This window comes from Carassius carassius, chromosome 19 (assembly GCF_963082965.1).
Source record: "Carassius carassius chromosome 19, fCarCar2.1, whole genome shotgun sequence".
Taxonomy (NCBI): domain Eukaryota; kingdom Metazoa; phylum Chordata; class Actinopteri; order Cypriniformes; family Cyprinidae; genus Carassius; species Carassius carassius.
The window spans coordinates 28,728,900-28,741,246 of NC_081773.1; the positions used below are offsets into that span (position 1 = coordinate 28,728,900).

The window sequence follows — 12,347 nt, forward strand, 5'->3', positions numbered from 1 at the left end:
AAGTTTATACGAATGAAGGACTGACCAGATTAAAACCGATTATAGTGCACAACCTTGCGGTCAAATGGAGAAACACAATGTTTGGCTGTCTGATTCTCACAAATATAACGCTACATTTTGATAAAAAAACATATTAAACTATTATGATTCTTCGCAGTAATTTTATGGCAACTACGCATGCTTTTCTTTAGGTTCTCGTTGGTTTTCAAAATAAGCTTAATGCAAAATTCCATGATTAATTTTCTGAAGAATAGAATATTTGATATATACAAACGAAACGAAACATTTATAATTGATCTTTTTAATATATAAGCCTAACAAAAACGTTATTGTAAACAGATCATTCAACAGCCAAAAGTAGTCATCGTAATTGTATGATCCCTTATTTCTCTGTCAATGTTTTATTGGAAAAGTTTATTGCAAGTGTAATAGCTTTGAATAATGACATTTTCATTAACAAATCATGCACTACATTAATGCCTACTTTGCCTTCTACAATAATGAAATAAAGACAAAATATCGGATTGTGTTCAGAACTGACAAATGTACAATGAGCAGTTATCAGTACTCCTTCAGTGTGAAAACCAGCAGATCTTTTGTTCCTGAACTCCTGATTCCCACTGCTGTTCTGATCCCAGTGCGATGAAGCGATCAAGGGCCACCGACTGACTGCAGGGTCAAAGGGCACCAAACGCAATAATACATTCACTGAGGTTGTGCAATAAACCATAAGGCCTACTTTGGCTTCTAAACATTCAATATTTAGTTGTGTTCCCATGTATTACTAAATCTGTGGTCAAAATAGGTGGTGTAATGACACTTTGACAGGTTTGGATTCAGCTGATTGAAAAACACAGGCTTCACAAGTGTGATAAAGTAACTGTATGTCACATAAAATTTTAAGAAAGATGTTCAGTTTTGTGCTTAAATAATTATATCACTTGTTTAATATTCTCTAAAGAAAGTTGAGTTATTTTATATAATATTAAGAGTATTTTGTACTGCATGGGAGAGTTTGCAATGCTGTAAAAGTAAGGTAAAATATTTCTTTGTGATCTAGAAAATCTTAAACTCTCCAAAAGTGTTATAGAAATAATTTTCAAATGTTGTTTTTATTTATATGCAATATTGTAAAAATGTACAATAAAGTGTTAATTGTGGGTCAAATCAGGTCAAATCAATGGCACAAATCAGTTTACCTTTCATGTCTATTGATCTGCTTAAGATTTTGTTTTGTTTTTTGGAACCTGTGATATTTTTTTCAGAAATATCAAATTTTATCCATTAAGCGAAAACATACTGTAATCTCACACAAATATTTTGGGCAAGCTGTTTGCTTGAAAATGCCTAGTTTTAGAAATGAAAGTTTTTGCAATGTTTGTGTTTTTTGAGTTAAAAAATAATGCATAAAATGTTAAAGTCAAGATGATCTACATTCAATTTATTTCTACAATCTAAATGCCATTGAAAAATAGATTCTGTTTAAATTTAATTTTTGTTCAAATAAGAAAATATTTATTTTTGCTCATTACTAACCATATATCCCCCTGAAAGTGAAAAAATGGTTTATTCCATCCATAACTGCAGCACAGATAACTGGCTGTTTATGCTTACAGAACTGACACTTTTGGTTTAACAGCATCTTTTAAGACTAAAGCATCCGAGATGAAGGTGGGCATGTAGGAGAGAGGCAGCCAGAAGAACTTGGCATCCCAGCCTGGAGAATATCTGGTCCGAGGATGGACCGCAGCCACTGCATGTTCCATACAGCTGACCACCTTCATCAGATCTGGATCCAATATCTTCTCATACCTCTCCTTAACCACTGCCTTTGCTGCAAACACAACCATAGGGACATAAGGAATGTGTATTAGCTTTCAGAACTAGTACTGCAAACAGTTTGGGAGTGTGACTCTTATTTGAAACCGGTTATTGGATTTAAACTCACTTCTGTCTATGTAATCACTGCCGTACTCATCCTTTACCCCCTGAGGCAACTTTTTCCATAATCTCTGCAAATGGCTCTCAAAGATAGCAGAGTCAGTAACACTTGTTTTGAATAATCCGGGTTCGATGCATAAAACCTTCACTCCAAACGGTGCCATGTTCCTCCTGGAGAAACACATGAAACAGTCAAAAGCAGCAATAATCAGAATACAAGCACAGGAAAAGTAGAGATAAAGATACAATTGACAGATTTGAAAGAATGGAGTGTGGTAATATTGTTGGTTTGTTGGTCAATTTCAACTTCCCTAATTACATTTGTGCATGCTAGAGAATTTAAAACGAAATAATTTTGAGTAGGTGAAATAAAGCTGAATTATTAATAATAATAACAACAATAATAATAATTTTATATATATACTGTATAGATGTTTCTTAATTTTATATATAGATCAAAACAAAATTTTTTTTTAAAGGAGTTTCTTATGCTCATCAAGGCTGCATCTATTTGAGCAAAAATACAGGGGAAAAAATAATATTGTGAAATATTTTTATGATGTAAATAATGCTTTTCTATTTTAAGATACATTTAAATGTAATTTATTCCTGTGATGCAAAGCTGAATTTTCATCATCATTACTCTAGTCTTCAGTGTCACATGATCCTTCAGAAATCATTCTAAAATGCAGATGTATTATCAGTGCTGGAAACTGTTGTTCTGCTTAAGATTTTTTTTTTTTGGAACCTGTGATACATTTTTCAGAATTCTTTGATGAATAAAAAGAAAAGAAGAACATTTATTTAAAATAGAAATCTTTTCTAACAATATATACTACAGATCAAAAGCTTGGGGTCAGTACATTTTTATTCTTTCTTTTTTTGAAATAAATTAAAACTTTTAATTAGTATGTGTTACATTTTTAAGAAGTGATAGCAAAGATTTCTATTGTTAGAAAAGATTTATATTTTGGATAAATGCTGTTCTTTTTTTTCTTACTTTTTATTCATCAATAAATCCTGAAAAAAGTTAGCGGTTTCCAAAAAAAAAAAAAAAAAAAAAAAACATTTTGCCTGCACACCTGTTGCCCACAATGATAATTCTAATAATAAATCATATTACTTTCATAACCAGCAGCTGGTGTGCCCTTGAAAGCCACCAGAGGGCACACTTCTGGATCATTGTTTGCAGAGGTGGAAAGTAACGAATTACATTTACTCGCGTTACTGTAATTGAGTAGCTTTTTTGTGTACTTCTACTTTTTTAAGTATTTTTTTTAATCTGTAATTTTACTTTTACTTCAGTATATTTAGTTTGAAGTATTGTACTTCGCTACATTTTAAAACACATTAATTACTGAGTAAAAAAAAATCGCTCCCTGGAAGCTATGTCAGTAAATAATGGGCAGGAGGGCAAACTGGCGCTAAAATCACAAGAAAGATGCAGACGGTCAAAACAGGCGTTAGTGGTGCAGACACCGCTGAAAACGAAACCCCGTCATATTCTGAAGTTGAACTTGAAGGAAATGAAGTGAACCCCTGCCCATATTTATACTCTATTATGCTGTGTATGCTGTGCTTGCCTAGGGAGACCAAACTAGCAGTTTATAAAATCTCGACAAGACATCAACCCCACGTAATGTAAAAAAAAAAAAACAACGGTCAAATATGTACTATTGTGTATTATGTATTGTGTTAATCAGCTACAAGTCAGCTGACTCGATTTTCTTCTCATACATTCCCGCAGCGTCACAGTGCATTTCCCTAAAGAAGCCGAGCGACTTCAATGGGGCTTTCTTTGAACAGTTTTTTTCTGTGCTCCGAAGCTAGACGGTCATTGGATAAATGCTGCGATTATGTCCCGCCCACGGACGCTCATCGTCTCTGGAGGTGAATGAAGACTGGGCTTCCGCGTGATGATTGGAGGATCTGTCGATCTCCTTTTGACTGACAGCGGTCTGCACCATAAGAAGTCGGCGAAGCTGTTTCACGCTCAGTCCCATGATCGCGGATTTCTCAAGTGTATTCGAAAGACAAACTGCGGCAATATTTCTTGATATTTGTAAAATGCAGAACCACCACAAAATTGAATTGGTAACTAAGATTGATAATGTGCGCGCGCACGCACACACACACACACACACACACACACACACACACACACACACACACACACAAACACTATAGCCATCTAGTGGTTAAAGTGATTTATTACAATTTTTAAACTGAATTTCCCCAAAAATGGGCAAAAATCTTACATTAAACCTTATAAAATTATCCATGGTATCCCCATGTATGAAAGTTAGAAATCTGGGTCTTTTATGAAGTGAATTTTACCTGAAATGCTTTTTTCTTTTTTTGTAAAAAAAAAAAAAAGCCTATTTAAATAAATATTTATTTATTTATAGAAATGTAAAAGATTTAAATCCTCCAAAAACTGTACAAAGTTTAGTAAAAACATAAATGAACAGAGTAAAATTATATTTGTAAAAAATTTAAATATTTTACTATTACAAAATGAAATGTTATTGTCTGGGGTCAAAAAGACCCTGAGTGTCACTACAAATGAAGACCATCAGAGGGTTATAATGTAGGCCGAAAATGAGCTTCCCCTCTTTGAAAGACCAGCAGCCGCCAATGATATATATATATATATATATATATATATATATATATATATATATTGTATTTATATATTTATATTTATATTTATTAAATATATATTTATATTTATATATTTATATATATATATATATTTTTTTTTTTTTACAACAGGACAGCAAACTAAGAGACTTGCGTTTTAGACACCATATTGCCGGTTTTTGCTCTATTTCTACAACAAAAATTTATTCCAAACACAGCCACCAAAGCAAAATTTTGCATCTCTGAGCAACATGACAGTGTTTCGTTTCTGAATGAATCAACCGTTTAAATGATTTGGTTCAATCGCAATGACTCACTTATTAACAGTGACTTGCTGACACATACTGGCCATTTTAATTTCACATTTAAAGTATTGATTTTTTTTTTTTTATAATTAAGTTTTTATAATTTCAAATGAGCATTCAACATTTTATGTCTGGCATATCAAAACATTATTCATGCATTTGTAACTGCAGGTTAAATGCATTCTTGTCCTGCACTAAACAGTGTGTAAATACATCTTAATGCCACGTCCGATGAAGCTTTTGCATTTCCTCTGTATTGAAAAGATGAGTTTGTTGATAATGATTTGCCTGGTAACAGCCCAAATGTTTTATTATTCTAAATAACTGATTCCTTTAATTAAAAACAACTAGTTTGAGATTAATAGACCTATACCAGGGGTGTCAAACTCAGTTCCTGGAGGGCCGTAGCCCTGCAGAGTTTAGTTCTAACCCTGCTCCAGCACACATATCATGTAGTTTTCAAATAAACCTAAATGATTAGATTAGCTGGATCAGGTGTGTTTAATTAGGGTTATATCTAAACTGTGCAGGACTGTGGCCCTCCAGGAACTGAGTTTGACACTCTTGGCCTGTCCCATTTTTGACTCCCTCCCACTGTTAAAATGTAACTAAGTAATTTTTACTCTGAGTAAATTTTAAATGAGCTACTTTTTACTTTTACTTGAGTTGATTTTTTAGACTGGTACTTTTACTTGTACTTAAGTAAAATTTCATTAATGTAATGGTACTTTTACTTGAGTAGAATATTTTTGTACTCTTTCCACCTCTGATTGTTTGGAACTTCAGTTCCCATCACCCCTTGCACTGATTATTATTTCATTACCTCCAGCTGTTGATCATTTACCCATTAGCTCACTGTTATATAAATACCATGCTCACTTAGTCTTTTGTTGCTGCAGTATTGCTTCGGATTCTTTGTGTTTTATGGATTCTGTGTTTGTGAAATACATCTTGCCAGTGTTTTTGCTCTGCTTTTTTATCTTTGTTTTGGGACTAATAAACTACATTTGGATATTCTATGCTTTCCCAAGTTTTCAGTGACAGATCGTGACAATTACAATGATTTCTTAAGGATCATGAGACACTTTATACTGGAGTAACGGCTGATGGAAATTCAGCATTGCATACAGAAATAAATAACATTTTAAAGGATATTAAAATAGAAACCATTATTTTATATTGTAATAAAATTTTGCAAGATTACCTTTTTTTTCTCTGTATATTTGATCAAATAAATTCAGCCTTGATGAGCATAAAAGACTTCTTTAAAAAACATTACAAGTCTTGCGGACCCCGCTGACATTACTGATCCCAAACTTAAACTTAGACCGTATAGTGTGTGTTTGTGTAACAAAATTGCTTAAACTTATGGACAAATCAGATATTTTTTGAATATGTTAGCATTTACAGCAGACAACATGCTTGCCAAATTCAATGTACTTGACTGAATGGTTGCCGTGTTATCATGATGATTAATTGCACATGGTTTCATTTTGTTTGGACTTTGCATTCATAAAATATAAATGTATATGTCACACCCAAATACTATATTGGCTTGTATCTGAGAAATGCACTGAATTTTAATTTCTTTTAACCAGTTTTTTTCAGGAGGTATCAAAATATTCAAAAAAAGAAGTGGTTACTGGACATACTGACCTCAGACTGTCATTAAAAGCCTCTACTCCATACTTAGTAATGCAGTACGCTCCTCCCACAGTACTAATCCTTCCAAACACACTGGCCACATTGACCACTCTCCCCTTGGCCTTCTTAATGAGCGGTAACATGCTTAGAGTGATGGCAACAACCCCAATCAGATTGACATTGATCATCTGTTTGAAATCCTCAATTTCCAGCCAGTCATTGGGAGCAGTTGGGAAGGAGATTCCAGCGTTGTTGACCACAGCCCACAGACCTGCAAACACACACAACTCAACAAAACTGTTTTCTTTCATCACAGGAGATTGCAAAATACACAGGAAGTGTGATGTGACAACCATGTGATAAAACTGTGTGTGTGTGTGTGTGTGTATTGTGCATTACCCCCTGCATTGTGTATATGATAACATACAATTATGATCAAATATGTTAACTTAATTTCTTTGAATTTTGATTGGACTTTTAAAATAAAATCTTGCATTACATTTTTAAATGCATCCATTAAAGATCAGGAATTAAATATTAAATGCATTCTTAATTACTTTACATTTTAATTATGTTTCTTCTGCTCACCAAGGCTGCATTTATGTGCTCCAAAATACAGTAAAAACAGTAATTTTGTGCACTATTATTATAAATTAAAATGGATATTTTTAGAGCTGAAACAACGAATCGATTTAATCGATTAAAATCGATTATTAAAATAGTTGTCAACTAATTTAGTCATCGATTCATTGCTAAATAACTTTTATTTGCCGTAAGCGGCTCATTTCGTGCATATTTCAAATCTGCGGTGACCAAAGTGTGGCAGTAATGAGCCACCGGAGGTTTTACTCAGCCAGTACAACAGGAGAAGTAGCGAATAGCCAATAGCTGGCCTTGTTTTATGTCACGTGCTTCCCGAGCAGCGTCTCTGCAGCCATAGACTATGTCTGCAGCATTCAGCGTGATGTGGGAGTACTTTACATTGAGCCTTTAAAAAAGAAGAGTAACCTGTAAACTCTGCACTACTGCACTGTTTAAGGGGACGTTCACATATCGCGTCTTTTGCGCGATCAAGTTCATTATTTCCAACACCGCACCGCATCGAGTTAAAAACATTTAAACTTTTCAGAATGCCGCAACCGCACAGCGGGTCATGTGACAAGAACTAACCAATCAGCTTCATCCTTTCCCGTAACAACGTTAAAAGCTCAGTCAAGATGAAAGGAACAGCTGATCATAGTTGTATATGGATTTCCATTTTGAAATAAATTTAGTAGCAGAGCTACTGCAAGCGATTTTTTTGAGCTACAAATCCATTTATCCTTTGCTGAAATTTCCGCGTCTTCAAGGAGAGAGCAAGGAGGTTGCTTAGCAAAGGCAGACACCTCAGGGGCGCTTCTGCGCGAGCGCTTTGGAAAGAAGGAGAAAGCAACGCGCCTAGCGTTTTCCACGCGTTTTAGGCGCGATATGTGAACGGCCCCTAAGACTTTCATTTGTGCAGATTCTCCAGTACAATGTTGTTTGCAAATGTTTAGTCGTAAAAGCTGATAACATTGCTTTTTAACAGTTAACATTTAAAGCTTTACAAACATGTTCTGTGATCAGTTTGTCGTTTACCAGTTCAAAATCCAGTCGTGCAGCCTAAATATGACAGAATGAGAGAGGTAAATGTAGATATTTGAAATGCACTTTTTTTTCTAAGTATTCACTGCTCTTTTTCACACAGCAGGTTTTTTGTGTGTGTCCTATTTTTTTTCTGGACAACCTTCTGATGGATTTTACTTTAAATTGTGAGTTCCATTCAGGTTTCATGCCATTGGCACTTTTTTTGAAGGATTGTTTACAATTTCACAGCAAAAGCTATAAAGCTGTTTCCCAGTAAATAATAAAATACAATGCACTGCAATTTTATTCTGTTTTATCCTTATTCTTCGTGAAAATATGTTCTGAAAGATTCCTTAATAAGCTTTTTTCAGGATGTTAAACTACTTTAGGAGCTCTAAGGACTGCCATGGTGAAAACATTATTTGAAATCTCCTTGTGAAATTTGCTAGAGTATGGGTCAGTGTTCTGATTGCAGAAGAGTTCAACAAAAGAATTACTAACACAATAAAACAACTCCAGGTATATTTTTGATGAGGATATGACAGTGCAAAATGGTTAAAATCTCTTAAATCTATGCTGAATGATAAAGACCATTTATTAATAATTTACTTGGGGAAAAAATGGAAAAAACTAAAATATAAGTACATAAACCGATTAATCGATTAATCGTAAAAATAATCGACAGATTAATCGATTATCAAAATAATCGTTAGTTGCAGCCCTAGATATTTTATATTTGAATATATTTTAAAACGTAGTTTATTTCTATGATGCAAAGTTGAATTACTCCAGTCTTCAGTGTCTTTCTGTTACTTACCCTTCTCTCCCACCAGTGTTTTAATGGTTTCTGCAGCTTTTTTGATGCTATAATTATCAGTCACATCCAAATGCAGCGTTGTGAGTTTGTCAGAGCAGCACTTCTTCAGCTCAACTTCTCCCTTCTCCGTGTAGCAGCCAGCGATGATACAGAAACCCTTTGTGTCCAGGTGTTTGGCCAAGAGATTCCCAAACCCTGTGTCACAGCCTGTGATGTACACAAACTTCTCTGATTTATTGGACACTCGTCCTAGTTCTCTGAACCACCGATAGACATAGAAGCAAACTATAAGACCTATAATGTACAGGAACATTTCTGCAAAAAAAATAAAAACAAAGTACCGGTATACATATATATTCCACATACATATTCATATATTTATATACATACTTGCTTTTATAAGAAAAATGGATCCATATTCAGGCAAAAAACCCAAAGAGAATGCATGTGGTCAAAGATCAGTTCATAAAGTACATGATAGTGAACCTTTTGGCTTATGATTGTAAATCAGAAAGTAAGAGAGATTTCGTAGAAAAGCAAGAAAAATAAAGACATTTAAAAAAAAAAAAAGCAAAATACGAATATATGATAAATAAAGGACTAATAAGTGGTCTGTTTCTTTATGTATTCATATTGGGCCTGTGCAAGCAAATGTTGAGTGATTGTTAAACACACGGAAGCCACGGTTCGAATCGTGAATGAATCACTCGTTTGAATCGGATCTTGTCGAAATGAGCCAAGAAAGCAGCGAGTGAACTGGTGGGAATTTGAAACAATGTAGAACAATTGTCAATAAAGCAGGACTACTTTGATTTTGAATAGCTACTAAAAGCATTTAGGATGAACCAAAGACGCGACTGATTTGAAGTAAAATCTCGCAAATAAAAAATACTTTTTTGATAGTTTTATCAACACACATACTGTTCGATTTTATACAATTTAATTATAACGTGCAAAAATGTTTATTAATTGCAATAAATCTTCATAATATCAAGATTTACTTCATTACTTTAGGTCAGCTTTAAAAAAGTATAATTTCACTGTCGAGATCACTTGCGTTCGAGGTGAAAGAACCGTGGAATCTTTTCTGAACCGGATCTGTCCAAATGAACTGTTTGAAAGAACCGATTCCCGGGAAAGACTCGGTCAGACTCCACTTCATTAATTGGGCCTGTAAATTAAATCGATGTCAACAATTGTGAACTTTTAAACTGTACTGTTGCAAACTTGGAACAAATAAAAGAAAGAAACCAAGTTATTACAACGTTGAAATGCCATTATAAGAAAGCGCGTAATCAGACAGCAGGCCAACTCGAACATGTTCTGACAAACCCCATTCGCAAACACAATCAATGCATGTATCAAAAACAGGAATTTGTTCACTTGAATCTTTCTTCAAAATTAACTCTATAAACCAATTTTGCCATATAGACTACTTACCCTTGATTTATATGTCGGCTTTCTAAGATATCAGTTGCTAGAAACTAGTCAGTCTTCTCAGTACTTCAGAAATGTGTTTGTTCTTTCTGCTTCGTGTGCATCTGACACCGGTTCCTGGAATCCTGGAGTATCCGCTATTGTGTAATAACTGTGCCGTGTTGCTCCTGCAGGGGGGGCTGCACGATTAGAAAGAGCCGATCCCTTTCAGACGCAGTCTGAGATTCCGAACTGATTGGCTGCTGGTTGGAAATGTGATAGTCTCAATGGGAAAGTCAGCTAAAACACCAGAGATACATTTTATCCAACTTTTTTCCCCTTGCAATTGCAAAGAAGCTTGTAATGATGGATGGTAATGTTGTTGGTATAGTTTATAGTATGTTATAGTTTTCTATGCATTAAATAATACACTAAAACTCCAGGCAAAAGTCTTCATTGGGAATGATGGAATAAAAAAAATAAAAAAATTTTTAAAAAAAAACACTAAATTATATATAGTAGGGGTTTAAAAAAAAGAAAGAAAGCAAGAAAAAAGAAAATGCAAGGAAAAAAACTATTTAGATTAGATTAGATTTAACTTTATTGTCATTGCACATGTAAGGCACAAGACAACGAAATGCAGTTAGCATCTAACCAGAAGTGCAATAAGCAGTGTTACAAATGAACAATAAATATATACGGATAAGGCAGTATTATGGACATAATTTACAGATTTTAAATACTGTCAGCATGATATACAGACAGATATACAGATATGTGTACTATGAACATACTATACAGATGCATTATGTAAAAGTGTGTGTACACTATAGGCAGAAACTATGAACATATGAACATCATTTACACTAGTGCAATGGACAGTAAAGTTAATAGAAAATATTTCAGCGTGGAAATTTCTTTACAGTTTTATTAACATTTAAATGTAACTTTTTATTGTAATTTTAGTTTAAGTAATTTGTATTAGTTTTTATATTTAGATTTGATTGATCTCAGTTTTAATTTTATCATTTCTAATTGTATTTTATGTCGATTAAATGCAACATTTTAAATTTTTATTTTATTAACTAAATATATATTTTTTAATAGTTTTACCTTTAAATAACAATAGGAACTGGTCCTTGACATTGGATATATTCAGTCTGTGTTTGAGACTGACAACCCAAAAATATACCTGCCAACAGGAACAGATCCAATCATTTCTATGAACAGGTACATTTCTAGTCCGTTCGTTTTCTAGAGGTATGAACATCAAGATTTGTATTGCCAGTCTAAGAATTCAGGCCTTTGAGTTGTATTTATATTGACTAAAGTTAACAAAGAATATTAATGTCTTGCTCTTTGTTACTTAAATTAACTAATGGGACCTCATTGTAAAGTGTTACCAGAATGCCTTTTTCATCCACTAAAATGTATTAGTAAACTGGTGTTTCTATTACTTTTTTATTACTCTACTTATCTATGTTTCTCTTGATCGGTTGTGCAAGAAAATCTATTTTTTTATTTAAGTTTAGTCCTTCTGATATAAATATTTTCAGATCTTTCAGAGGTTTTGAAAATGTACTGTTTCGATAAGGATTGACGTAGGACGCACCCTCCCAAATTCTCCCAAAGCAAAGATGCCACTTATCAAGTGTCTTAAGTAAATCATGGTAATGTTTTATGCTGCGCTCAGACTCCAAAGTTTGAAATCTCAAGTTACTAATCAGTAGCTAAATTAAACAAGCTACTATAGAGATGATTTGTTCTGTAATCTAACTGGCTCATTTCTGTATTTTAATCTATTATGTACAGTATTTATTTTGTCCACCAGTTAATTATTCTTGTAATATCATGGGCAAAGAAGAATTAAGGATTCTTAAAGTGCCCCTATCATGAAAAGTTCATATTCTGGTTTTGGGAGTCCCCAATAAAAGGTTGGTATGCATGCAAGGTCAAAAAAACTTTCATTGTCTTAT

At 33.7% G+C, this 12,347-nt stretch overlaps 1 protein-coding gene across 1 annotated transcript; it reads right to left on the bottom strand.

The window, feature by feature from the left end:
* Positions 1 to 1,416: 1,416 nt before the first annotated feature.
* LOC132095518 (retinol dehydrogenase 7-like) lies at positions 1,417 to 10,550 on the bottom strand. The gene is made up of 5 exons (XM_059500597.1): positions 10,396 to 10,550; positions 8,956 to 9,270; positions 6,546 to 6,804; positions 1,949 to 2,112; positions 1,417 to 1,834 (listed from the first exon to the last, which is right to left on the bottom strand). Exons 2-5 carry the CDS (start codon positions 9,266 to 9,268, stop codon positions 1,611 to 1,613), a joined length of 960 nt encoding a protein of 319 aa, XP_059356580.1. The 5' UTR covers positions 9,269 to 9,270; positions 10,396 to 10,550; the 3' UTR covers positions 1,417 to 1,610.
* Positions 10,551 to 12,347: the final 1,797 nt, after the last annotated feature.